We start from the raw sequence: 24,725 nt of genomic DNA, 5'->3' as shown, positions 1-24,725 counted from the left end.
TTCGACGTGGCGGGCCACGAAGGAGCGATTCGCTCTGAGATCGCGCCTTTGAAGTCGGAGACCGTCTCTGGCTTGGCGTCGCTCATTGGCATCCCGCCTAATGCTTTGGAAGAGACTATCGCCGAGTACAATGCGGCTTGCACCGGCGATTACGCGCGTTTCGAAGCGGGCCGCCTAGATGGTCTGGCCACTGCCGCCGGCCTTGCGCCGGTGAAATCAAACTGGGCGCGCGCGCTCGACGCGCCGCCATTCTTCGCTTTCCCGATTGCCGGGGCGATTGCCTACACATTCGGTGGTGTCGCCACCGACGTCGAGGCGCGTGTGTTGAGCGCGCAGGGGCCGATCCCCGGTCTGTTCGCAGCAGGCGAGATTACAGGTCATTTCCACGGCACCGCGCCGAACGCGGTTGCGGTGATGCGCGCGCTGGTTTTCGGACGGGTCGCAGGAATGAATGCGATTGAAGCGTTCTCCTGGTCGTTTGGGGAGGATATGCTGCAGAGGGGTCCAGTCACGGAGGTCACGAGGGCGGGCGGTTGCATCCTCTGGAGGATATGCTGCAGAGGGGGTCGATCCACGGGGAGGGCGGCTATATCCTCTGGAGGATATGCTGCAGAGGGGGTCGATTGATTGATTAGGCGGCTATATCCTCTGGAGGATGCTGCAGAGGGGGTCAAGTCACGGGGGCAGCTGCAATCCTCTAGAAGACCTCCTGCGGAGGGGCCCAGGTCACGAGGCGAGGCGGGCGGCCCGACATCCTCTGGAGGAAGTTTTGCAGAGGGGATCAGCCACGAGGGCGAGCGGAGGATAGCCGCCGGACGTCTGCTCGTGACCTAGAGTTCCTCTGCAAGACACCCAGGCCAGAACTGAGAATTGAACTGCACTTACCTCTAGAGGATGTGCGAAGGAGGGCGATGACAATCAGTTACTGACATTTGATGAGCGCCAAATTGCTCAGCGTGGGCGCTTGCGAAGTTGAAAACTGATTTCGAGGATCAGAAGTTCGATAACGTCTTATGTCTACGGTCGCGCTAGCGGGACGCCCCGCTTCTTAGTGTAGCCTAGCGCGCTAAAATCTCGCGAAAAGCACGGATGCGACAGCTTTATCCGGACTCATGTTAGGTGTGGAGCCATCGGTGTCCACCGAAAACTCCCTTCGACGTCTATCTAGACGGTATTTGAAGAGGCACTGCTCGTCGAGATGTGCCAGCTCACCCGCAAGAGCTGCCAGCGGCAAGATGGCTATTCTCGACAGTCTCGCCGAAACATCTGGCGAGTGCTAGATCGGATTTGAGAGGCTTTGGCGCGGAGATCTGCCTGGCAAGCATCCAGCCTTGTTGATTCCCTAGCAATTCGATATGAGGTCTACCTACCAAGCCTTTTCCACTGAGATCACATGCACGTTACCGCGGTTAAGAAGAGTGATTGTCGGTGTCAGCATTGGAAAGATGATCACGTGGAGGAAGGTTTGTTACTGGATGCGGGAGAGGAAGGTGCGTTCATCGCTCGCCTCGTTGTGACACGCTCCTTCCTTCTTTCGCAGCAGTGGCGCTCATTACGATGACATAAACCGCAATCTCACAACACCAACCACATGCGACCTGACCAGACCACGCACACAGATCATAATCCTCATTGCTTAAAGCAACATTTCAACCCTCATGTTCATCTAGCTCCAGCTGGCGATGAACACTCTACCATCACCCACCTCACTCGCCAGTATGGCCGACCTTGACATGGTTGATCCCCGATGCACGTACAATGACCCGTAAGTCACTTCGCTGGTAGAGAGTGACATGTCGCTGACCGTGCATAGCTCGACACAACCGCTCGTCACGATTGAAATGGGTGGCTCTCGCTCCAAGCGGATGATGATCCAGAGGAACGTGCTTGTGCCTCGTTCGAAGTTTTTCACCAACTTCCTGGGCGACTCGCTCTTCATCAGCCTCCCAGAGCGCTTCGGAGAGTCAGTCGACGCTTTGGAATGCTACCTGGAGTACATGAACAGCGGCAAAATCGCCTCCACCATCCGATCGACCAGGAAGACATTCAACGCGCGCGGTGAGGAAGAGTACGCTCTTCTCTGCAAAACATACCTCTTCGCCGACGTCGTGGAGGAGGATGGATGCAAGGATGCAATCATGTCTGCGCTGCTCGCTGTGTACCAGGAGACAGAGGAAGATGGCTGCCACCGCCGCCCGTCAGCCGATCTGGTCAAGATGATGTACGCATCGACATCTCCTGGATCTCCACTGCGAAAGTTCCTCGTCGATGCCTTCATCTGGCACAACGCATCTGCCATGACGCATGCGCGCAACGGCCAGATTCCCGACGATCTCGTCGAATTCTTCAGCGACGTTCTCAATACTCTGCTACTCCAGAATGCCGCTGCTCGCCACGACGCCGGCATCCCCTCGGGCGTGCGCTGTTGCGACTATCACGTCCACGAAGACCCCGCAATGTGCACGACCAAGAAACGCAAGAGAGCGATTGCCGATGTCGGCATGGCAGCGATCCAAGAGACTGCGCACCAAGACGATCAGCAGGCTCTGACGATGACCACCAACACCATCATGCCGGCCCCCACCCCTGCAGCCACTCAACTCACGTCTTCGCAACCTCAGTCGTCGCCTGCTCCATTGGCACGTCTCGACACTGCTCAGCCAGCATCTTCTTCGACGCCAGCCCCCGAACATCCCAAACCCACCCTGTTCTTCACGCGCCATCACAGCCAGCCACTGTTCGGCCAAATCTCGTCGCCAACCCAGACCGTCAAAGCCGTTGATTCCACCGCCTCCCAGCCGCCGGCTGGCACAGGTTTTGGGCAGACCACTGACTCAAACGCAGGAACCGGCTTTGCGCGCTTCGAGAGCCCGGCGCATCTCCCGCCATCGTGGCAGAGATAAACGCTTCAGGTGCAGAAGCCCACCTGCACTCGACGAGTCTGTAGGAGTGTGGTGAGTGCGCAAGAAGCTGGATTTGATGAAGTTTGTCGATGACGAGGCATGGAAGGAAAAGTACTTACGGTGGTGTAAGGATTAGTATGAAGCTCGTTGACATGAGGCTCGTTGACATGGAGCTCGGCGATGGAAAGGCATGGAGAGAAGGATTGCAGCGCATGTAGTGCAGCTAAGTAGCAAACACCGTCATACAACTTCTCTCTCTATTCAATGTGGTATATAATGCAGGTTCAAGAGAGTTGTGCAAGACAAGGTGCAGTCCAAAGCAGCTTGCTTACTCACCAGCCAAGCCATTCGGCGCGCGGTGTGGAGGTCCGGCAGAAGCTGGACGCGCAACGTTCCCGACGGACCCATTCGCGGTGGGCGGAAGCAGATGGAGTGGCTTACGACATGCATGCACTCAACGTTGCCTGACCTCAGACTCCCCAGCCCGGAAGCTTCTCTCCTACACACCATCTCCAATGATTTGGCCGTCCTTGCCCAGATCTCCTGGCGATGGCAGGCAACCCCTTTCGTCGAACACCCTCAAGCCGCCTTGAGGATGAAGCTCAGGCCGCAGAGCCGGCGCCTGGTAAGCCATTGATGCCTGAGCGCTGGGGAATGTTGGAAACAATGTCTTCTGGCTAACATCCGCCGTAGCAGTGACTAGCAAGCGATCGAAGAAGAAGAAACGAGTCAAGATTGTGTCTCCCCCGCTCTCTCCCGAACCGCCTCGACGACTATCTGCAGGCCGTTTGTCGCCTCCTCCGCCTCCGCAAACTACCGACAGCTCCGAAGAGACCGACTCCACGGCTACGGCGGACTCGGATCTAGAGGAAGCGCTGCGAAACACCAGGCGGAACTCCGGTCCATTGCCTCCTCCCCCTCCTGCATCAGAAACGTCGAGCACAAAAGCGCCATCGAACCCATTTGCGCGAACATTGGCCACGAGCGAGGCTGCATATGGCTTGTCACAGACAGGTGGCGATGTAGAAAAGTCGAGACCACAGGACACTGAAGCTCAACGGCGAGCGAGCGCGGCCAGGGCGGCTCTCAATGTGGATGAGTTCAAGAACATTCTTCTGACTGGAAGCGCCACGCCATCGCCTCCTGTATCCACCGCATCGCAGGGGAATGTCAGCGGTACGGATGTGTCGACGTCTGGACAGTCTTTCTTCGACTCTTCCTATGACCTGCGCACCCCTAGAAGTTCTGATGATCGAATGGATTCGTTGGAATCCGCATCTTCAGATGATGATGACGACGACGATGACGAGCATTTCAACCCTGCGGACGATATGCCATCCCCGGGCCACGCACCCTTAGCTTCTGGTGTACGAGCCGCCGCAAAAGGACCGCAAACCGTTTCATTCGCGGACTTTGATGAGTCCATACCCGATCCGATTTCCATACCGCCAGCCTCAAGACACGCCGCCGATACGATGACGCCAGCTGCTCTAGTCAGATCCTCAAGTGATCTTAACAAGCCGCTTCCGGAACCGCCACGGAAAGCGCCGGAAGACACTCTGGCACAGTCGAAGAAAGCTCCACCCCCTCCACCAACATCACGACGAGCGGGGATCAACCGCAGCTCCACCTACTCAGAGGATAACCCGACACCACCACCAAAGCCCTCGCCATCAGCCGAGAAGGCAGTCATGTCTCCTCCACCGCCTCCACCATCCCGAAGACCTCGATCAATAGACCAATCCGAGACCCCATCAATCGAATCCCCACCAAGGAACGACCTCCCACCCCTCTCCCCAACAAATACCAAACCCATGCCCCCACCACCCCCGCCATCACGCAAAGACACCAAACGACCCATCACCCCGGGCCGCTCCCTCACGCAAACCAGCAACCCCCGCCCTGAAAGCACCTCCGCTCCGCCCGCCCCCCCCCCCCGCCGAGGCAACCGCAACAGCAACGACGCAGGCCAGCCGAGCCCCTCCTCCCGTCCCGCAAGCCTGAACGAGCCAGGTAGGAGGCGAAGCAGCGTGCCGAGCTTCGAGTCTCACCGCCCGATGTCCGTGTCGAGTTTGACGCAGACCGTGGAGGCTGATGAGGGGGAGGGTAGTGCGGGTGCTGCGGCGGCGGAACAGCCTTCGCGGGATATTCTGGCGGATATGAGTGCTTTTCAGGCGGAGATTGATGCGCTTATGGCGAGAACGGGGACAGGGTGAGACGGAGAGTAGCAGACAGATGTCGGAAGCGAGAAAGATAGTCATTATTAATTTAAACTCATACTACACCAAAGCCAGCTACCCACCCACGCAGAAACGATCAATGGCCGTCAGATTCATAACTTTGCCCTCAAGACCAAATCCCCATCCCAGCCTTCCACATCAACTGCAAGCCCCTCCCCGCCATCCGAAGCGGTGATTACCACCTCCTGACAATCGTCGTTCGCAACGCCGTTCGCGTACTGCACCACCACGAAATCAATCGGCTTCTCCCCCAGCACCACCATGGGCGCATGCCAGGTACCCGCGTTGTAGGTGACGGCTTGATCGCCGCGGGCAATGAAGGCCTGGATGTTGTTCAGATCGGGCATGCCAGGTCCTTGGCGCGGGGGAATGTGCGAAGTGGTTTCGGGCGGTGTTGGTGTCGTGATGGACGTGTGATCATTTGTGTAGAGGTTTGGTCGAGCGCCGAAGAGCTTTTCCCTTAGACTGCGCTTGCGCTGGGGTTCCGGGGGGAGATAGGGAGGCTGGCGGTCGCGAGAAGTCCGCTTGGAGGAGCCAGTGGAAGCCTGAAAAGAAGGAGAAGGAGAGGAGGGGAGAGTCGGAGCGACAATAACCAAATACCGCACACTGCTATCTCCCGCGCCGACGCCCAGGGGAATGAACGTCTGCGGGGTGAAGGGATGCCGTTCCAGGATGCTGACGGAAAAGACCGACTTTCCGCCCCGTTGCGCCAAACGCCGCGGCCGGCAGACAAACATGTTCATCACGCATCGTGCCTTTGCGCCACTCGTGCTGTGCGAAGAGTAAAAGTCGTGCATGAGCGTCACATCAAGCCATTTCGTAGCGGTGCCTTGGTTGGCGCTGACGCTCTGCGGGGGCGGAGTGGGTATGGTGGCGCCACTACTGAGCGGATTTTGAACCAGCCTTAGGAGGGTAGGAGTACTTTGCCTGAGGGTGGAAGCGCGGATGACTCGGCTCGAGGCTGATGCTGCTGTTGTTGTAGTTGTCGACGCCGGGCGCGCGGACGAAGTTGGCCTTGAGCCAGCTGCCGACGCCATGGTGGTGCTGGTGCGCCTCCTTGTGGTGCTCGTGCGGCACTTGGTGCGGAGTGGCGTCGGTGCTGTTGGTGGGATTGGTGGGGTCCGGGTGATGTTCGGCGTGGTCCTGGACTTGTTGGGCTTGAGTGTTGGCCATTGTGGAAGTGGAGGTTTGGGGGAGGTCGATGGATGTGGCGTGGGTGGAAAGTGGGGCGAAGCTTGCCGGCTTTGTTGAAGAATGAAGTGGCGCTGGGTTGTTGCTGATTGTAATGAGGACAGGCGAGATCTTATCAAGGTTTATTATGGGAGTAAATCTAATGGACAGGCCGGGCGCGAGTTTATATAGAAGAGATGTATTCAAGTAGCCAGCCGAGGCTGAGCGCGCATGATGTAGGTATTTGTGAGCAATGACATACATGGGAGGTGGTGATCCGACAAATGGTGACTAATCCCGCTTTCTCCCGCCTTCCGCTTGGAAATGGCCCGGCGCGTTCGCGGAAGTGCACGCGTCTTGCTTCCGCTTCCAGTCAACACCGCCGCCCATCTCTTTCCATCCCAACCATCATCACGGCGAAATGTGATTGGCATGACGCTGCCATCCGCAATGATCAGCAACACCCTCTGCTCAACGTCAGATGTCCCAACACCCTCCTCCAGTCCCGCCCACCGCCAGACTTCCACTCCACCCTCCTCTCCGCCAGGCTTCCCGTGGGACAGACAGCATGAATCTCCCGACGCGTCGGACGCCAAGCCCGCCATCCCCAGTGCCTTCTCACTCCTAGGCAAGCGGAAAGCCCTCGACGCGATCAGCGACAATGCGCGCCCCGCCAAGAAGTCCGCGACTGCCAAACCGGCGGAAGCGCGCGCATCTCTGACTCAGATGCACATCAGCATTGGCCAAGCTGTGCAGAAGCGGTGCAAGACATGCGGCATGGAGTACGTACCCTCGTCCGCCGAGGACAGGAAGCTGCACGACAAATACCATACTCAGCACACCCACGGCTTCGACGTCGGCAAGGACTTTGTCACCAAAGCTCCCGCCCATCTCGTCTTTCCTGGAGCGCGGCAGGGAGATGCGATCTGCGTCGTGGATTGCTACGCGCCGCATGCGCGGAAGCGGAAGGGACAGGCTGTGCTGGAGTTGGTGCAAAGAGAGCTGGGAGCCGTGCATATTCCGGAAGATGAGCTCTGGAACTCCAAATCGCCTGTCAACACCAGCACCGGAAAGTACAGGATGTACCTGTACATCCGAGACTCGAAATGCATTGGTCTGCTGTTAGCACAAAAAGTTCAGCGCGCCCATCGCGTGACGGAGCCAACTTTCACGCAACAGTGTGCCGGCGATGCAGGCAACGCTCGAATGACGGCGGCCGCAGCGCTCAAGGCGCGACAAGAGGCCCAGGCGAAACAGTTGGAACAACCCCTACAACTCTCCCGCGAAGACTTTTCGGCGAAAGTCGGAATCTCTCGCATCTGGACGTCGCCGACCTATCGCCGTCAAGATGTTGCCATGACTTTACTACACACAGGCTTGGAGGATAGTCGTCAATGCGCGGAGCGGCAGGAGATGTCTGCAGACGAATTACGAGAGCTACGAGACCACGACGAGGAGCGGCTCAGCAAGGATAGTGTGGCATTCAGCCAGCCAACCGCCGCCGGCACCAGACTGGCGAGGAGATGGTTTGGCCAGCCTTACGGATGGAAGGTCTACATCGATTGACATTCCCCAAACATCGAGATGTTCAGCTATACGCCGAATGAGAGAAGTCTCCAACGCAAGTCACATTTACTCTTTCACTGTCTAAACCGTCAGAGGCAAGTCATATCTCCACCCCACTCTTACCCCTGGTAATTCAAGATGGCAACATGATGCACCTCCGCCGCCTTCACCTGCGGCGTCCTCAAATGATGAATGTTATCCTTGAACGCCTGCGTCTGCCGCGCATCCAAATGCGCCTGCACCGTCTCCCACCCAATCACCAACACGTTCCCCTTCCCCTTCGCCCCATCCCGCTCAATCACCTCGTGCGTCTTCCCAAACGCCCACCCAAATATGTTCTGCCCGTCCTTCTGCAGCGCCTCGACGAGCTTCTTCGCCCCCGCAAACGAATCCTCCGGCGGCTCGTTGTCGTAGTAGAAGGTCGCAATTTCGGTGACGGGCGCGGACATGGCGGCCTTTGCGCCGCCCGCGGGCTCGAAGTCGACGTGCACGATTTGCGGGTCGCCGGTGAAGATGGTGGAGAAGGTCTTGACGAAGCTGGGGTAGGTGTCCGATGCCATGAACTTTTCGTGGTCCGATTTGGCATCCCAGTCTGCGCAATGCGAGTCTCGTTAGCATGTGGGAGCCTGAGGGCGAGGTCAGAGCGGTGGGCGGGACTTACTGATGAACAATTGCAAGTCTCCTGGATTCTCCACCGTCGTGCCGAATTGGAAGGTCTGCTGCCCGTCTTGCTGGGCGAGGACGTCGCCGCATTCTTTCAAAACGCCGGATGCTGCGTTGTTCGGGTCGCCGATCTCGCTGCCGGCTACCAGGTTGAGCGTGCAGATTTCGGTGGTTGGAGCCATTGCTAGGTCTGATGAATTAAGGATGGATGGAGATGTGGTTCGTCGCAAACACTGGAGTCAATCGGAAAGGAAGATGTCTGATGTATTTGCGAAGGGGTGAAGAAAGAAAAGATGGTGATGGAGTGGAGGGGCATGGAGGGGTAAAGCGAATGGCCGGGTCCCACTTCACTCGACCCCACACGACGACATCATCATCATCATCATCGCTCTGCAATCAATCGCGTCCAGCAACACCAACCTTTGACATCCAACTTGTTACGCACAAAATGTCCAAAGAGGACGACAACACCACGCGTCAAGCTCTGCTACGAGCCTCCAAGCCTCCGCCAAATGATTTGTTTGCAACTCTCATCACCGCAAACCACATCCTCCACTACCACAATGTAGTCGACGGTCAGCCAGAAGCCCATCCCAACCCTCATAGCTCCTCGCTAACTCGATCCATCAGCCTACGGCCACATATCCGTCCGCTCCCCCCAAGACCCCACAACCTTCTACCTCTCCAGATCCCTCGCGCCCGCTCTAGTCTCCTCTCGCGCAGACATAGAGCACTACAACATCTCCGACGCCTCCCCCGTCTCCACCGACAGTTCCACCGCACCAAAAGGCTACGTCGAACGCTTCATCCACTCCGAAATCTACAAAAAGTACCCCGGCGTGCACAGCGTCGTGCACAGCCACGCGGAAGCCGTGCTGCCCTTCAGCATAAGCAGTACGCCCCTGCGCCCCGTCTTCCACATGGGAGGCGTGATGGGCGGCAGCCCCGCGGTGCCGGTGTGGGATATTGCGGCGCATTACAAGGGCTCCGCGGACGAGGTGCAGGCGCTGCTGGTGGGTAATGAGCAGCTAGGCGCAGCGCTAGCGGCGGGCTTCAATGCCGCGCCTCCGGACCCTTCGTCGGGGATGATGGCCAAGGGCGTGGCGAAGGGGTATAATATCGTCAAAGGGCTGGTGACGAAGCAGGACTCCGATTTCCCTTCTAGTCCTACGGTTCTCATGCGCGGACACGGTTTCACGTGCGTGGGGACGCGAATCGAAGAGGCTGTCTATCGCGCTGTGTACACTGCTACAAACGCGCGGGTGCAGACTACCGCGCTGCTGATGCAAGGGACGTTCAATCTAGGATTGGTGGCGGAGGGGTTGGCGGGGAAGAAAGGGGAGGAGGGCGAGGCGAAGGGGCTGAAGGTGGAGGAGATTCGGTACTTGAGCGAGAGGGAATGTGGTGATTCGTGGAAGGCGTTGTCGGCGAATGCGGAGCGGCCTTGGAAGTTGTGGTGCGAGGAGGTGAAGGTGGGGGGTCTGTATAGGAATGAGCTGCTGGAGTGAGACGTTGGCTGGGTGTGACGGGTGTGACTGCTACGATGTATGACTATTGCACGATTGTGATGATGATACAGTATGAAGGGTAGGTCTGATGTAATATGACAGCCCAACCTGCTTCCCCTCCAGCCTTCCAATGATCCCATCCGGTCTATCTTCGAGTATGCATGCCCGCTTCATATCGCGGCATTAAGTAGAGATATGATACAAACCCCCCCAAAACGCCTCCCTCAATGAAAATCCAAAATCCAAACGCCGCCCACCCCTCACCGAGCGTACGCATTCGACGTCTTAGTATGGTTCGGATAGTACGTCGGCGTGAACGTCACATCCGCATAGTCCTCTGCAGAAGAAACATTCGCCGCGCCTGGCACGCCACTGTAGGTAGCAGCCGGCATGCTGAGCGGCGGCGGCGGGGCGCTCAAGTTGCCGGTGAAGTCTGCGAGGTTGAAGTCCGGGATGTTGAGATCGCCGGTGTTGAGCTCGACGGGGAAGTATTTGTTCCATTCGACCTGGAGTGGAGCATGTTAGTAGACGAGACGGGGGGTTGTATCAGACGTACCCAGTCGATGTCCTCCATTGCGCTCATTTGTGTGTCGGCACCGCTAGGTGCACCGACGCTTCCTGGGTGGCTGCCGCTTCCGCTCGTGTCTGATGTCTGCGTTGTCATGGGCGTGCTCCAGCCAGTTGGCGGCAGCATGGCGTCGATAGGCTGGCTCTCAACGGGATATTGTCCCCGCAACTCCGACGGGGCCTCCGTCAAGGGCGGCAGCGAAGTCGGACTAGTCGAATCATCGCGCTCCCACGCTCTCATCAACTGGTGCACCTGCGCTTCCATGGCCGCGGTGTTCTTGACCTTGCGCATCTGGTGGTAGATCTCCATGCGGTCGCGCAGGTCCGTCAGGACGAGCTCCGCCTTCTGCTTGGGCGACAGGTGCGCAGGGATTTCGAAGATGTAGTCGAGGCATTTCCAGATGCGCCCGGCTTCCTTGCGCATCGGGTATGCGTAGACTTCGGCCATGAGGAGGAGTGCGGCGTGGTATTGGTTGAGCGCGCCGCGGTACCACCAGAACCGAGAGAGCTCCGGCGTCGTTTCGAACTGGATCGAATTCTCCAGATTGGCCACGCCGGCCTCGATCAGTAATTGACGGAGACGATCGGGCATCGGCTGGGTTGTACTGAAGAGATAGCGGTGTAGCACCTGGATGAAGCCAGCGTTGGAACCGCTGTGCAGTATGAGCTTCCCAGCCAGCTGGTCTGGCACGTTTTCGTCAATCATCGGCAGGTAGAACTCGCACATTCGAGAGCGCGCCTTTTGAATCTTGACGACTGTCGAGGTGAGCGATTTCTTCCTCTTGTCGATTTGCACCATGTCGAACCAGATGGTGCGGCGCATCTGGAAAATTCTAGAGCGAAGAATATAGTCAGTCCATGGCTCCTACTAAACATAGCCAGTGAAGGTCAACACAACACTTCGACTTACTCTGCACGAATTCTAAACAAAGACATATCAGTCCAATAAGGCCTGTCTTCGGTAGGCGGCGATGACCGAAGAAGATCCACGTCATTGATGTTCAGCGGGAGTTTGGTGTCATAGTCATCGGGTCGGATCTGCGGTCGTGGACCAGTGGCGTCGCATGTCCGCATATCCAAATAACAAAGCTGGTGCCAGACCATACGCCGTACATGTGTTTCAATGGGAGTCATATTGTAGAAAGTGCCGTCTCGGTGGAGGCCCATGCATTCCGCGAGCCGAATGGCGGTGCCTACAAGGGCGGAGTGAGCTCGAGAGACCTCGGAGCGAACCAGCGGGATCAAATAGATGACGAAGGCTTGCATCGTGCCGACTTTGGTAGTGCGGAGGAAGTTGGCTCGCGCAAGGGTCATTTCCGTGCCGGTGCGCAACGAGTCCACCAGATTCGCTCTGGTCGTGCCGAATTGGCGTGTAACCTGCTCTTCGCTCATGCTCACGGCGGCCGAGAATATCACTGCGAATACAATGGCTTGTTGCGAAGGCACGGGTTCCGTCCCAGTGGCGATCTGACCCCAGAACAGAGCGTATTGAGACTCGAAAGTCGGCCGGTGGACAGCCCTCGCGATCGGGTGTACGGCGTGGAAGTATTGCGCGACTAGTTGGTCGGCTGCCACTTTGGAAGGCAGGTAATCAATCAGGGATGTGTTCATGTTGGTGCCGGGGAAGAAGAAGCTGGTGGTGGGGGCGATGTAGTCGGGACCTGGGCCAATGTAGCTCTTGGGGGATGCCATGAGCCGTGCATGCGCCTCCGGCCTCGAGGTAGAGCCGTCGGCGTTGCGCTGCGGAGGATGGGTTTCCCGCACCTCTTCCAGCGAATCGTTGAGTTCGTCGACGATCTTCGGCCGGATGAATCCCCCTATGCGCTCCGTAATGCGCATCCTGCCCATCTGCACGCCGAGGTCGATCAGTTCATCGTCCGCGTTCTCCTCATAGGCCGTGTCGAGCGAAGTCAGGGGCGTGGGCTCGAGCACATCATCGTCGTCGCCGGCGCCATCGTCATCATCGTCGCCACGGTCGGTGACGTGAAGTTGTGCGGCGTCTGTCAACGATGGCTTCACATCCTCGTTGCGCTTCTGCGCTTTGGCGGCTGCATCCGCGACCTGGGCCTCGAGGGATCGCTCGAGCGCACCCATCTTCTCCTTGAGGTCGGCGAGTTTCTGCTGGCTGTTGGGGTCGGTGCCCGGGGCGAGATACAAGCAGTCGCGCTTGTAGCGCGTGCAGTTGGTGCATGGCGCGAGCTTGTCGCACTTCAGCTTGCGCCGGCGACACTCGAGGCATGAAGCGATCACTCGATTGCGTCGGCGCACTCTTGATTGCGGACTGGCGGCCTTGCCGTCATCCGTTGCCTGAGCGCCGCGGAAGACGGACAGGCCGCCGCCACCCTCCCGCGGAGTGGTGCCAGTACTGCCCGCAGGCGCATACATCCAGTCATCCATGGTTGGAGAATGCGCGGAGGGCTGTTTATGCAAGTGGTCAAGGTATGTAGTTGCAGCTACCCTGCCCTGCATGCATGAAGCGATAAGGTCCGCTTGGTGGATGCATGCGGGCGCTGCGATCTTGATTAGTTAAGGTAAGATGTCGCGCCTCGGTTAGGCTACACCCAGCCACCGCGCTCGGAATAGACTCGGGCCCGGCCAATCAGCACCGGCTTCGGGCCTCCTTACGACGACCAGCGTCGGGCAGTTCACCAGCGACATCTGGCGGCTCAATCAAATGTTCCAGATCACACCCTGCGATGTATACACGGCTACAGGCGCGAGCATGGACATGTACAAGATGTCTGAAGCAGCAACGAATTGCCAAACGCCACCTCATAACCTCCCAATCATCGCGAGAGGCCACCGCCACCGCCGCCGCGCTCTCCGAAGACTTCCATCCCGTCTCCAAAGCCTCGACAAGCGTCAACCACGATGACCGGACCCTTCGCCAGATCTTCGACTCCTCCTCCTTCTGGAAAGACTTCTCCTCACGAGCAAAACCCAGGCATGGCGAACAATCCGCCGGTCTGTTCCAAAACCGCTACCTTACCCACGCCGAGGGCTTTCAGACGTTTGCGGAGACGACACTGCGGAAGTGTCAGAAGATTGTGCAGCGCGTACTCGCATGCGACAGTGTGGAGGGGTACAAGAGGATAGTGAAAGATCTCGACAGACTGAGTGATCTGCTATGTCGCGTCATCGATCTCAGCGACTTTGTTCGCGCCGTGCATCCCAATCCGAGGATCCAGTCAGCCGCCAGCCACGCATATTCGATGATGTTTGAGTATATGAATGTGCTCAATACGACCACGGGGCTCAATGACCAGCTGAAAAAGGCGGCGAGCATCTCTGAGGTCTACAATTCCTGGAGTGAAGAAGAACGCACCGTCGCCGCCATCCTGGAGAAGGACTTCTCCAAGTCCGCCATTGACTTCGCCGATACCGAACGACGAGCTTTCGTCGACATCTCCAATGAGATTGCGCAGGTCGGAACGGAATTCGTGGACCAGGGGGCACCTGCCATCCCCAGTCTAACATTCGACTCTAGTAGGCTGACAGGGATGGATCCGATAATTGTCCGTCAGCTCACTCGCTGGGGGACCGCTACCTTGCCGACTTCTGGAATGCCCGCTACACTTGCACTGCGCACTGTCGCAGATGCAGAGACGCGAAAGGAAGTCTACATAGCGCATCGCACATCTGCGCCGGAGAACCTGGCACGGCTGGAGATTCTACTCAAGCGAAGGGCAGAGTTGGCGCAAGTGAGTGGCTACGAGAGTTATGGCCATCTCACACTCGCCGACAAGATGGCCAAATCCCCCGAATCCGTCGTGTCGTTCCTCGATGCGCTGGCGAGGGATAATGCTCCTAGAGCTCGGGAGCGTACGCACGAGCTACTGGCTTTGAAGAAAGCGGATCCTCGAGCAGTAGGCGCAGACGGAGAGCTGCATGCATGGGATAGAGACTACTATACCTCGCAGCTCCTGAACTCCATGCGATCGAAGAAGAGGGAACCCGACTTTTTGAACGCCTACTTCTCTCTCGGTACGGTAATGCAAGGCCTTTCCAGGCTGTTTCACCGAGTATATGGCATCCGACTTGTCCCCAGGGAGCCGCTTCCGGGCGAGATGTGGAATCCCGACGTCCGCCGCCTGGACGTCATCGACGATCACGAAGGCCACATTGCCGTCATCTACTGCGACTTGTTCGAGCGGGAAGGAAAGAGTCCCAACCCCGCTCACTTCACTCTGCGCTGCTCACGCCGCATCGGCGAAGAAGAACTCCACGAAGCCGCCGAGCTAGTCTCGCAACCCGGATCCCCCTTTTCATCCATCGAACAGGCCGCAAACGAAGGCCTAGCAACGAACGTAAACCCACGAGACAACAACGCCCTCTACCAACTCCCCACCATCGCCCTCATCTGCGACTTCGCCGTCCCGCCCCCCAGCTCCAGCGGCCAGCCGCGCCCCGCGCTCCTCAGCTTCCGCGAAATGACCACCCTCTTCCACGAAATGGGCCACGCGCTGCACTCCATCTGCGGCCGCACGGCGCTCCAGAACGTCAGCGGCACGCGCTGCGCCACCGACTTCGCCGAGCTGCCGTCCGTGCTGATGGAAAACTTCGCCGCCGCTCCCGAAGTGCTGCGGCTCTTCGCAAGGCACTGGGAGACGGACGAGCCGCTCGATCCCGCTCGCGTGTTGGAGCGAGTGGAGTTCGACCGCAAGATGGCGAGTGCGGAAGTCGAGGGCCAAGTGCTGCTCGGCATGCTCGATCAGCAACTACACTCTGCACTCCCTTTGAGCTGGCGAGAAGGAGAGGTCGGGCAGAGCAGCAAGGTGTACCACGACGTGTGGCGCACGTTCTCCTCTATCCCCGAACCCGCGCAGACGAGCTGGCAGGGCTTTTTCGGCCATTTGTACGGGTATGGCGCGACGTACTACTCGTACCTTTTCGATCGCGCGATCGCGGGCAAGGTGTGGAGGGATCTCTTCCAGCGGCGGCCTGGTGGCGCTGTCGACCCTGAGGCTGGCCGGCTCTTCCGCGAAGAGGTTTTGCGCTGGGGTGGAGGCAGGGACGGGTGGAGATGTGTTGCCGGTGCTCTGAGGGATCAAGATGGAGTGCTGGCGAGGGGGGAGAAGGGGGCGATGGAGATGGTTGGCAGCTGGGGCGTGTATGACTGAGTTTGCCAGCTGTTCTACCGCTGTCAGGTTGAAGGCACGTCCCCGTGCTAGTTCCCTGGCACCCAGCTGTTTAAGTTACGTAGAGCGATGCTGAAGTCGCGGTGTGCTGTAAAGCTCTACAACGTTTTTCGTTTCTACCTCTCTAGCTCTAAACTGCGGTATAAGAGATGTGAATCGCCAAATCGCGGCACATGCTACTCGCTCAATTGTAAATGTGAGGGTATCCTACGCTCGAGTCTCCAATGAGTTCTGCGCCATACGCTGCTGCCCCATCTGCGCTGCTTCCCGCACCACCTGAAACCCATATCCCGTCATGGACTTCTCATACCGTCCCAGCTCGGCAGCAATACTTCCCTCACCGGCTGCAACCTTCTTCAAATGCCGAGCGAGGAGAGCACCATGCCGCATCGCGAGATTCGCCCCACGGCCGAGAGAGGGCGTCATTGAGTGAATTGAATCGCCCAGCAGAGTGACGTTTGTAGGCGAGTCAAGCGTGCTCGGGACGCTGGTGCGCATGCGGACAGTGAAGAAGGAGTCGGGGTCGGCGGCGCGAAGGAGGGGCGCTGCGTTGCCGCTCCATTCGTCGACGAGCCCTGCAGCGACATCTTGCAGCTCGGCTGATGGAACGCTGTGCACGTTTTCGGGGAAGTATTCGTGCCGGCCGCCGACGATGCACACGGCGTAGCTCTCTTGGGCGTGCATGGCGTTTTTCGTTGACAGCTTTTTGGCTGCCTCGTCTGGCAGCGTCGGAAAGATGACGGACCCCAGGCCTAGGAAGAGTTTTCGTTGATCGATGGCGATTAGGAAGATGTCCTCGAGCGCCTCTTTGGGACCCAACTCCCGAAGAGCAGAGAGAGGGAGTCGGCCGTAGATGGCGGTGATGCCGGCGTCCATTGTGGTGCATGTTGGGGCGCGTTGGCGACGGACGCGTGAGTTGACGCCGTCCGCGCCGACAACGACAGAGCCGATTGCGCTGGACCCGTCGGCGAAATGCACAGTGACTTTGTCCTCGCCAATGGTTTCATACCGTTCGAACTGCTTCCCGAATTGGATGTATTCGTCAAGGCCGGTAAGGAGGATTCGACGGAGGACGGCGCGGTCGACGTTCGCATGCACAGGTGTTGCTTCCGGATCAGTGGGGGGCCACATGCCGGTGCCCAGGTCATCTCGGGTCAGGAGACGCTTCACCACGCGCAGACTTTTGGGATCCATAATGCTGGTGTATGGCTCGGTCGAATACGACGTTTCCTTGAAGAGCGTCAGGAGCTCCGGGGGCAGGATTTCGTGCACGGTGTTGATGGCGTCTCCATCCAGGTGGAGACGGTAGCCTTGCGGCCTGTCGAAGGGCGTTTTGTCGCGCTCGAAGATCTCGAACGGGATGTTCGCTCGACGCAATGCTTGCGCAAGACTGAGGCCGCCGAGCCCGGCGCCGATGATGAGGACTTTCATACTTCTCGAAATTGTTCTTTTGGGTTGATGAATGCTGGCCAATTCGTTCTTCTCTGCAATGAATGGTTCTGTCGGGGATCCATTGGGACCAGCCGCGCCTTTTGTAGTCGCGCAAATACCTCATTGTGCTGCCTGTTCTTCGGAAGTTCGGGCCCTAGAGGCCTACCGGCGAAGGCATGTTGTAGAAGCTGAAAGATTAGCCCAAAGTGTAAGTGGTGTACGGGCAACGGTATGATGATGTATTAGGGCACGCCCGGCCGGTACGGTACGGGCAGGCCAACCGCGTCTGCAACGTGCTCAGCGGTCGGTGAGTTTTGGCGCCCTAAAGTCCATTCGCGGTCGCGTCCGAGGCGGATCCGAGGCTATTAGCCAGGCACGCCGGCTCGTTTCTGCGGGTGCCTGCGTCGGGGACGGCAACTGACGCGCCGAATGTTGCGGATGCCGTGCTCCATTTGCGGATACTCACTTGTAGCATATTACTGTAAGGTCCATGGAGGTCGGCGACGCGTGCCTGGCCGTCCTGGCCATGAAGAGTGTCGGTGCACGGACGCGGTGAATGCACCCGGTCGCCCTTGCCTCAGGAAGAGACAGTAACGGCTTATGTAACATCGTCAGGCTGGCTCTGCTGGACAACATCGCGTTTTCCACCCACACACCATCACACATCACCTCGCAGCGTGGTGGATTTTCCACCCACACGCGTCTTCATCAGTCTTTGACGACGCCTCATCACTCCTTCACACAATTTCATCACTCCTTCACTCACCACAATCGATTCACCACTGACCTCCCTCCACCATGCTGCGCTACGACCCCCTGTCGGGTCAAGTGTTCACCGAGAGGCTAGTCAAAACCCGTGATCGGCTCACAAACCCGTCAAGACCAGCGGAGGAGCGACGGACCCCTTATGAAATGCAACTCGAAGCCGAGCGCCTCAAGCATCTGGGCGTCGAATCCTTGCACGCAAAGGCAATGCGCAAACTGATCGTCAACGCGCGCAGTCTAACTCCAGACGCTCTGCGAGCCACGCCGGCCCCGATTACGATGCAGATCTGGAAAGAGATTATTCGAGAGTATGTTGGCCCTCTTGATCCCTCGTGTGAACTCACCATCGGGAGGCGCGTCAAACTAAAACCTTGCACTCCAGGAACCGTGTGACACTAGGCGTGTGGAACATCTTCACGAACAGCGGACACGCGGACAGCACGTTTGTCCACTCACCCAGACCGATGAGACTCGGTGGGCCACACGTCGTCGACACTTTCAGTGCAATCTCCAGCCCCAACTTCGCCTGGGTGACCACTCTCACCCTCGACAGCTTCCTCGGCACCGCCGCAGATCTAAACCAAGTCACGCGAATCGTCAATCTCCGCAGCCTGGAAATGCGGCACACCTCTCCTGAAACCGAGACTGCATTTGACGACGGCATTGTGGAGTATTGGGCCTTGCGCGCAGGACAGGCACTCGGCGAACCTTTTGCTGTCCTGCGGTCACTCATCATTGTCGGTGCACCAAACATCACGAAGTACTCCTTTCCCAGCTTCCAGCGCTTCCCTTCACTCCAAACCCTCGTCCTCTCGGAGACAGGCATTAAGCACAAACACCGCCACTTCGCCAGCAAATGCGACTGGCGCATCGATACCAAGTAAGCCATCTCTCTTCCCATGCCTGCGTCATCATCAAAACGAATGAATGCAGCGGCCCACGCGCCGCCTCTCAGCGAAAGCTAATATTCTCACACAGCGGGCCGTATGCTTCCATGGTGAAGGCGGGCATCACCAGCAGCCGGGGGAACCCCCGTGTCCACTTGTGTGACGTTACTCGAGACTACGTCTTCTCTCTCCGCTCTTCTTCTTTGTCGAAGGACTATAACGCCTCCGCGGCCCGCACCGACACTCTGCCATTGCTGAGCATGCACTTCTACGGCGGTCGCAATATGCAACGTATTGTGAAGACGGATCTGGAGGATGTCTTGTGCTTTGAAAGAAAAGAGGCAGGTGCGACTAACGAGGAGGAGGCAGATGAAGGGAATGACGAGGCTGGATTATTCTCGGTCAAGGGAGTGTTCGTGTTCAAAGGAAAGAAAATCAAATTCGAAGACGAATCGGAGGTCAAGGAGGTGAATGATGGGACAAAGGAGGTGGCCTTGCCCGTGTTCAAGAAAAGGAAGATCAGGTCTGGGAAGGAAAAAGAACTCGAGGGTGCGCTGGGTGCGATGCTCAGTGATGGTGTATCAGCAGGACTTGGGATCTTTCCCACGCGTGAAGGGTGATGATGATCATGAGCTTACGAAAATGATGATAGTAACGACGGTCGGCGAGGTTTGAAGCGAGGAACTGGACGACGAGCACAAAGACAAAGCTTTGGAGAAGGCCAATCAAGGCCAATCACCTTTGGTGCGTAAACTGATATCTTCCACTGCCCCTTCTCTCATGAGCCGCTGTGAATCCGGTGCACGCTCGAGCATTCACCAACGATGCGCGTGCACCGAATGCACCTTCATCCACCGCCGCAACGCCTCGAAATCAGCGCACTTGTGATGCACATTGAAGTCCGCCTTTCTACCGGTCGGCACGGACGGATCGTCCATGATGAACATCGGAGTCGTGTCCGCGTGACACATGAGGCTGAGTCGAAGGGTCTCGATGCAGTGGTCGGCGTGCATGCGAGCTTCGACGGGTCCATTGGATAGGTCGCCGGGTAGCGGCACAATGTCTTCGTGTCGGAGATACCAGTCGCGCCAGGTGTATTGTCGGATCAGGTTCTGTGGGTAATGTGAGCTGTTGGGCTTCATCGTCAATTGGAATAGAGGTACGCCTCACGAGACAATGGAGCTGGTGGAAGACTTCGGCCAGCGCAAAGTAGCCGCCTTCATCGCCGTTGACCGCGACAAAGGTCTGGCCGCCGGTTGCCGGCAGTGTGCGATTCAAACGACTGAATTTATCCTCCGGAATGCGGATTCCTCCGACTATCACCGTGCATGAGCATCTTCACTGCCGTTAGAACAATGAAACGACTCACCATTCCACAACTCGTCCCAGGCTGTTTCAAGCTCAGGCGTCGGAGGACCTCGATAGATTGAAGGATGGGCAAAGGGGTTCTCGAAATCGAATTCGGTATACTCGATCGCGTCGTTCAGGGGTGCTTGACATGAACCATGAGCACACTTGGAGGGGCATGGATGTGGTAAGAGCATGACGTACACCACACCGACAGTCTGCTGTGACATTCTTGGTCCGACGGTCTCTTGAGGACGTATGCCGCGAGAAGAACGGCGTACAATAATACGGTGACCACCACAAGAATCGCAGTCTTGGGATTCTGGAATGGCTTCCTGGCCAGAGTGGAGTTGCCGCTATGGTACTGTTAGCCATCTTGCGACTCGGCCCCCTCGGTGCTTGGTCGTATAAGCCATTGCGATTGCGAAGGACGATCCTCTTTCTCGTAGCTCATCGTGCTACACCATCGAAGAAGCTGTGAAGACTCAGTCTACAGCAATTGTCGAGGAAGCGTTGTGGAGGTGGGACTTGGTGCATGGCTGCCCTGCAATGCGCGATTCCATCTCTTACCCCTCCATGGCCCTACGATAGCATGTGTACCTGTACCGCAGCGATGGAAGCCATCTCGTTACGCGCGGAATCCAGTTTCCGCGCGATTCACTAACGCCCAAGCCTCGCGTTAGCCTTCCCAGTTGCCTCGCAGCCTAACCGCATATCGAAGGTGCGAGACACTGGAAGCTTGTTCTAACCTCTGCCTCATGCAACGACACGGCAGGCCTGCTTGTCTAGTCCAAAGGACTTCCTTCGCGAGCCGATGCATTTGCGCGATTTAGCAGGATGCGTGACGTAGCAAGTCCAAATACGTATTATGGAGGAATCCCCCCGCCCGAGCCTTGTGGGAGTGCAACGACAACAGCGGTGCTCGACGATACCCTTCGCTCCTCACACCGCACAACCTCCTTCCATTCAACCCTACCAGCAGTCTTGGTGATGCGACGCTTCCTCATCACGCTCGCCGCACTGGCGACCGCTTGTACGGCAGCTCTCGCAGCGCACGAAGCGAACGACATCAGCGTCCGACCCGGAAGGCGTCCAGAAATGGATAAATTCGAGCGCGCAGGGCCTCTCGGCGACGATCGCAGCAACGGACAACACCCCGAAATGGACAGAGTCGAGCGCGCAGTGCTCTTCGATGACCTCGTGGTCTCCAAACCTGGCTATGCTCCTCGCGGCCCCTACGCCAACGATGTCGCTGCTGCCGACCCCCACGCTGTCCTGGGCGAATGACGGCCTTGTCCGTGAAACGCTTCAGTGGTGGATGAAGCTGCAGCCCGCGCTAGGCTAATCTGCGGACCAGGACGCGAGAGGAAGGGATTGGCGGGTCATTGGAGAGCTGAACTGGTCAGGGATGTAGCAGACCTGGAGCTCATCTTCTCCGCGTGATGTAGCTGTATGCACAAGTAGTCATCGCTTCAGCAGAGCAACTGCGACTCAATCGCTGATCTCTCTCTAGACCAGGGGTGAGCAATCACCATATATAGAGCGACGTCCGCCCTCCTACCCTGCTGCATCCCGATCCCACTCACTCGCCTCCAGACAAGCTTCAGCTTCACACAACTTTTTCCACTGCCCAACTCCCCACGTCACTCGCAACAATGAAGGTCACCCTTGGCATCATGGTAGCCGCACTGGCCATCACGCAGGCAGCAGCGAACTGCTCCGAATACGTCGGCGTAAGTATCGACGATAAACCGCAATCGACAGCAGCGCACGGCACTAATGCGATCCCAGAAATGCATTGCCGGCAACCAATGCCAGTACAGCGTCGAAGGCAACCCAGTGGAGCCTTGTTCAGGAAGCAGCGGGCACGGCTCTGTAAGCGATCGTTCCAAACGCTCCCCCGGCGGCGTTTACAATCTGACACTGTGACAAAAGTGCGAGGGCAAGATTGGAGAGCCGTGTTACCAGTACTTTGGTTCCGACCTGGGCGTCGATAACACCTGCCTCTATGGCGGCACGTGGTGCCCCGGATGCAGCTATCCCAACAACTGCTGAGGGAGACGATCTGGCGTTGGATGATGTCGGAGAGTGGTTACTACTCACTCTAGTCGCTCCTTGTCTGCTGTAGTACGGTATCTTTCAATCAGGGCACGGTGACCAGTTGTGCAAGTTCACTTCTGCAACGGATCCTTTCGCTCTCAGACAATCGCAGTGTAGATTTTGAAGTGACTGGATAACCAGTTGGCATCGATCGAGTCGGCCGTAGTTGCAGCCCAGAGCCATCAAAGGCTTGATAGTCTTGCAGTCTCTGAACTGCAGAAGCCGGGGTTCCTTGTATCTTCCAGCGACAGATGTTGTAGGACCTTCTAGTCATTCCGGGACCTTCTAATCTGACAACAACCTTTTAGCAGTAGCAAAATTGAGCATTTGGAGCGACAAAAACTTCATGTGACTGTATAAAGGTTCATATCGGCACACATCTACTCTTTCTGGCCATAGAAAACCCCGCTTGGAGGTTCCAGCGCTCATAAATGCCATATTCGCCAACACTGAATTTCACTTTTGTCCACGCTCGTACGCCAAAGTGAGATTTAATGCTTTTGAAAACGGACTTCCCCGGCATCAAGACCAACATCATGAGGCTGTGAGGCATAACACCGTCTCTTTTTGGGTGGAGCCCTGAGCTCTTTACATGCATGCGGCGCCGTCGATGCCGATGACCTTGCCGTTGACCCACTCGCCGTCTTGCGAGGCGAGGAAGCAGACAACGCGGGCGATGTCGATGGGCTGGCCGACGCGGTTCATGGGGGACCAAGTAGCGGCGTACTGTTGGGTTTGTGTCAGTAACTTTTCCCCCCTGGTATCTGGCGTTGAAAGTCTCAACTCACCTCGTCGACCTGGTCGTTGGTCAACTTGTCACCGTTGGGGATGTACTCGCGGCACACAGCGTGGTACATGTCGGTCTTGATGCCGCCGGGGGCGACGCAGTTGACGGTGATCTTCTTGTCGCCGCAGTCGACGGCCATGCAGCGGACAAAGGTCTCGATCGCGCCCTTGGAGCCGGAGTAGACGGCGTGCTTGGGCACGCCCTTGGCCTGGCCGGTGATGGAGCCCATGAGGATGATGCGGCCGCCGACGCTCAGGTGCTTGTAGGCCTCGCGGGCGACGAAGAACTGGCCGCGGGTGTTGATGCGGAAGACGCGGTCAAACTCCTCCTCGGTGACGTCCTTGAGGTGGCCAAAGGACACGACGCCGGAGTTGGAGCAGACAATGTCGAGCTGGCCAAAGTGCTCGACGGACTCCTTGAACAGGCGAATGGTCTGGGCGACGTCGCCGACGTCAGCCTTGATGGCAATGGCCTCGCCGCCCTGCTTCTTGATCTGCTCGACAATCTGGTTGGCGGCCTCGATCGAGTTGGCGTAGTTGACGACGACCTTGGCTCCGCGGCGGGCCAGCTCGGTGGCCATTGCGGCGCCGATGCCACGACCGGAGCCGGTGACGAGGGCGACTTTGCCATCGAGGCGCGAGGTCTCGATGGCGGCAGGGGAGGGGGCAGCTTTGGGAGGCATGGTTGGAAGTGGTGTGGTGGGATGGATGTGGGTGGGTGGGTGGATGGAGGGGGAAACACGTGGGAGAGTGGAAGAGATGGAGATGTGGTGTGGGTGGATGGAAAGGGGGTGCAGTTCTTAAGGCGGTCTACACAAAAAAAGTGCACCCCACCAAAATTTCTGGTGATCGGAAAGGAGCTACCGAGGGGGACTTTCAGGGACAGTCGTAGGGCAACAGCGATGCGCGGCTCCACTTTTGCGCCCTCTTCGGGATTTACTTGACTCCGACCGCGTGCACACAATGTTCTGCTGCCGGGGCGTGGCAAAGAGCGAGGATCCATAGCCTGCGCCAAACCGTGACATACTGTACCGGTAATGTATCCTTGACGCGCTGTGCAGCAAAATAGACTATTGCCAATTCACCCCTCTTCGCCCAAAGAAATCAGGGTGAGTGCGCTAGACTTGGCCCGGTGGCAAACCTTAAATGCACAAATAGAAAACGAGACGGGAAGGCGCGTCCAACAATACTTCCACCTCCGTACTCGACCATATCCACCGCCCTGCCAAGCGACACGCCGAGTGCTCATGGTCAAGAGTTGTAGGCAGAATGCATCTGACGTTGTGTTGCCTGACTGTACCGAAGCCGCAGGAATTGCCATCATGCCATCAATACGAAGCTGGCCCTGGCGGCTCCAATTTAGCCTAAGATGTTGTCGCTGGATGGCCCTTAAACTGCGTGGCAATCATCAACTGAGCACCACAGTCGTCGCATGGATGCCGCAACACCTCGTCCGCCGTCCTTACAGTCCGTTCCGGAGGGACGTTGAAGCGGCCTGATGGCCTTCAATCCCCGTGTTAAGGTTTCGGACATTTGCTGGTGTAGCCTCGCCCGACTCCCGGCCGGGTCAAGACTCGAGTGTCTTCACGCCTTCCATCATCCGGATGAAGCACATGTCCCGCATTTCTCCTCTCTCGGGTGAACAATATCACTT

At 57.7% G+C, this 24,725-nt stretch overlaps 14 protein-coding genes across 14 annotated transcripts; 8 read left to right on the top strand and 6 right to left on the bottom strand.

Annotated features, from left to right (window-relative positions):
* Window positions 1-1,562: 1,562 nt before the first annotated feature.
* Window positions 1,563-3,243, top strand: BDY17DRAFT_172164 (uncharacterized protein). Its single transcript, XM_033729820.1, has one exon. The coding sequence runs from the start codon at window positions 1,794-1,796 to the stop codon at window positions 2,901-2,903; it is 1,110 nt and encodes a 369-aa protein (XP_033588394.1). The 5' UTR covers window positions 1,563-1,793; the 3' UTR covers window positions 2,904-3,243.
* Window positions 3,244-3,452: 209 nt separating this feature from the next.
* Window positions 3,453-5,119, top strand: BDY17DRAFT_325337 (uncharacterized protein; the record flags this gene model as incomplete). The annotated part of the gene is made up of 2 exons (XM_033737345.1): window positions 3,453-3,528; window positions 3,597-5,119. 2 exons carry the CDS (start codon window positions 3,453-3,455, stop codon window positions 5,117-5,119), a joined length of 1,599 nt encoding a protein of 532 aa, XP_033588393.1.
* Window positions 5,120-5,235: 116 nt separating this feature from the next.
* BDY17DRAFT_252647 (ureidoglycolate hydrolase-domain-containing protein) lies at window positions 5,236-6,180 on the bottom strand (the record flags this gene model as incomplete). Its single annotated transcript, XM_033731273.1, has 1 exon — window positions 5,236-6,180. One exon carries the CDS (start codon window positions 6,178-6,180, stop codon window positions 5,236-5,238), a length of 945 nt encoding a protein of 314 aa, XP_033588392.1.
* Window positions 6,181-6,533: 353 nt separating this feature from the next.
* BDY17DRAFT_299773 (uncharacterized protein) lies at window positions 6,534-7,925 on the top strand. The gene has a single exon (XM_033733951.1). The coding sequence runs from the start codon at window positions 6,638-6,640 to the stop codon at window positions 7,877-7,879; it is 1,242 nt and encodes a 413-aa protein (XP_033588391.1). The 5' UTR covers window positions 6,534-6,637; the 3' UTR covers window positions 7,880-7,925.
* A 73-nt stretch (window positions 7,926-7,998) lies between these two features.
* Window positions 7,999-8,724, bottom strand: BDY17DRAFT_252665 (uncharacterized protein; the record flags this gene model as incomplete). Its single annotated transcript, XM_033731277.1, has 2 exons — window positions 7,999-8,471; window positions 8,541-8,724. The coding sequence occupies 2 exons, from the start codon at window positions 8,722-8,724 to the stop codon at window positions 7,999-8,001; spliced, it is 657 nt and encodes a 218-aa protein (XP_033588390.1).
* A 97-nt stretch (window positions 8,725-8,821) lies between these two features.
* BDY17DRAFT_299771 (class II aldolase and Adducin N-terminal domain-containing protein) lies at window positions 8,822-10,134 on the top strand. The gene is made up of 2 exons (XM_033733950.1): window positions 8,822-9,117; window positions 9,173-10,134. Exons 1-2 carry the CDS (start codon window positions 8,874-8,876, stop codon window positions 10,048-10,050), a joined length of 1,122 nt encoding a protein of 373 aa, XP_033588389.1. The 5' UTR covers window positions 8,822-8,873; the 3' UTR covers window positions 10,051-10,134.
* Window positions 10,135-13,113, bottom strand: BDY17DRAFT_299769 (uncharacterized protein). The gene is made up of 3 exons (XM_033733949.1): window positions 11,528-13,113; window positions 10,607-11,450; window positions 10,135-10,556 (listed from the first exon to the last, which is right to left on the bottom strand). Exons 1-3 carry the CDS (start codon window positions 13,084-13,086, stop codon window positions 10,311-10,313), a joined length of 2,649 nt encoding a protein of 882 aa, XP_033588388.1. The 5' UTR covers window positions 13,087-13,113; the 3' UTR covers window positions 10,135-10,310.
* Window positions 13,114-13,237: 124 nt separating this feature from the next.
* Window positions 13,238-15,863, top strand: BDY17DRAFT_267943 (uncharacterized protein). The gene has a single exon (XM_033731917.1). It carries the CDS (start codon window positions 13,314-13,316, stop codon window positions 15,735-15,737), a length of 2,424 nt encoding a protein of 807 aa, XP_033588387.1. The 5' UTR covers window positions 13,238-13,313; the 3' UTR covers window positions 15,738-15,863.
* Window positions 15,864-17,503, bottom strand: BDY17DRAFT_299766 (FAD-dependent oxidoreductase). The gene has a single exon (XM_033733948.1). The coding sequence runs from the start codon at window positions 17,184-17,186 to the stop codon at window positions 15,963-15,965; it is 1,224 nt and encodes a 407-aa protein (XP_033588386.1). The 5' UTR covers window positions 17,187-17,503; the 3' UTR covers window positions 15,864-15,962.
* A 481-nt stretch (window positions 17,504-17,984) lies between these two features.
* Window positions 17,985-19,458, top strand: BDY17DRAFT_325329 (uncharacterized protein; the record flags this gene model as incomplete). Its single annotated transcript, XM_033737344.1, has 3 exons — window positions 17,985-18,259; window positions 18,334-18,831; window positions 18,930-19,458. 3 exons carry the CDS (start codon window positions 17,985-17,987, stop codon window positions 19,456-19,458), a joined length of 1,302 nt encoding a protein of 433 aa, XP_033588385.1.
* A 231-nt stretch (window positions 19,459-19,689) lies between these two features.
* On the bottom strand, window positions 19,690-20,271 carry BDY17DRAFT_234329 (uncharacterized protein; the record flags this gene model as incomplete). The annotated part of the gene is made up of 3 exons (XM_033730269.1): window positions 19,690-19,950; window positions 20,009-20,154; window positions 20,208-20,271. Coding segments are annotated over 3 exons (471 nt in total), but the record flags the coding sequence as incomplete, so codon positions are not given.
* A 751-nt stretch (window positions 20,272-21,022) lies between these two features.
* BDY17DRAFT_325327 (uncharacterized protein) lies at window positions 21,023-21,472 on the top strand (the record flags this gene model as incomplete). The annotated part of the gene is made up of 1 exon (XM_033737343.1): window positions 21,023-21,472. The coding sequence occupies one exon, from the start codon at window positions 21,023-21,025 to the stop codon at window positions 21,470-21,472; it is 450 nt and encodes a 149-aa protein (XP_033588383.1).
* A 201-nt stretch (window positions 21,473-21,673) lies between these two features.
* On the top strand, window positions 21,674-22,255 carry BDY17DRAFT_171831 (uncharacterized protein). The gene has a single exon (XM_033729819.1). The coding sequence runs from the start codon at window positions 21,841-21,843 to the stop codon at window positions 22,180-22,182; it is 342 nt and encodes a 113-aa protein (XP_033588382.1). The 5' UTR covers window positions 21,674-21,840; the 3' UTR covers window positions 22,183-22,255.
* A 618-nt stretch (window positions 22,256-22,873) lies between these two features.
* On the bottom strand, window positions 22,874-23,754 carry BDY17DRAFT_325325 (ESC reductase; the record flags this gene model as incomplete). Its single annotated transcript, XM_033737342.1, has 2 exons — window positions 22,874-23,011; window positions 23,074-23,754. The coding sequence occupies 2 exons, from the start codon at window positions 23,752-23,754 to the stop codon at window positions 22,874-22,876; spliced, it is 819 nt and encodes a 272-aa protein (XP_033588381.1).
* Window positions 23,755-24,725: the final 971 nt, after the last annotated feature.

Source organism: Neohortaea acidophila (assembly GCF_010093505.1).
Source record: "Neohortaea acidophila strain CBS 113389 unplaced genomic scaffold BDY17scaffold_7, whole genome shotgun sequence".
Classification (NCBI taxonomy): Eukaryota; Fungi; Ascomycota; class Dothideomycetes; order Mycosphaerellales; family Teratosphaeriaceae; genus Neohortaea; species Neohortaea acidophila.
The sequence above is the reverse complement of the archived record's forward strand: the minus strand, read 5'-3'. Positions and strand labels throughout refer to the sequence as shown.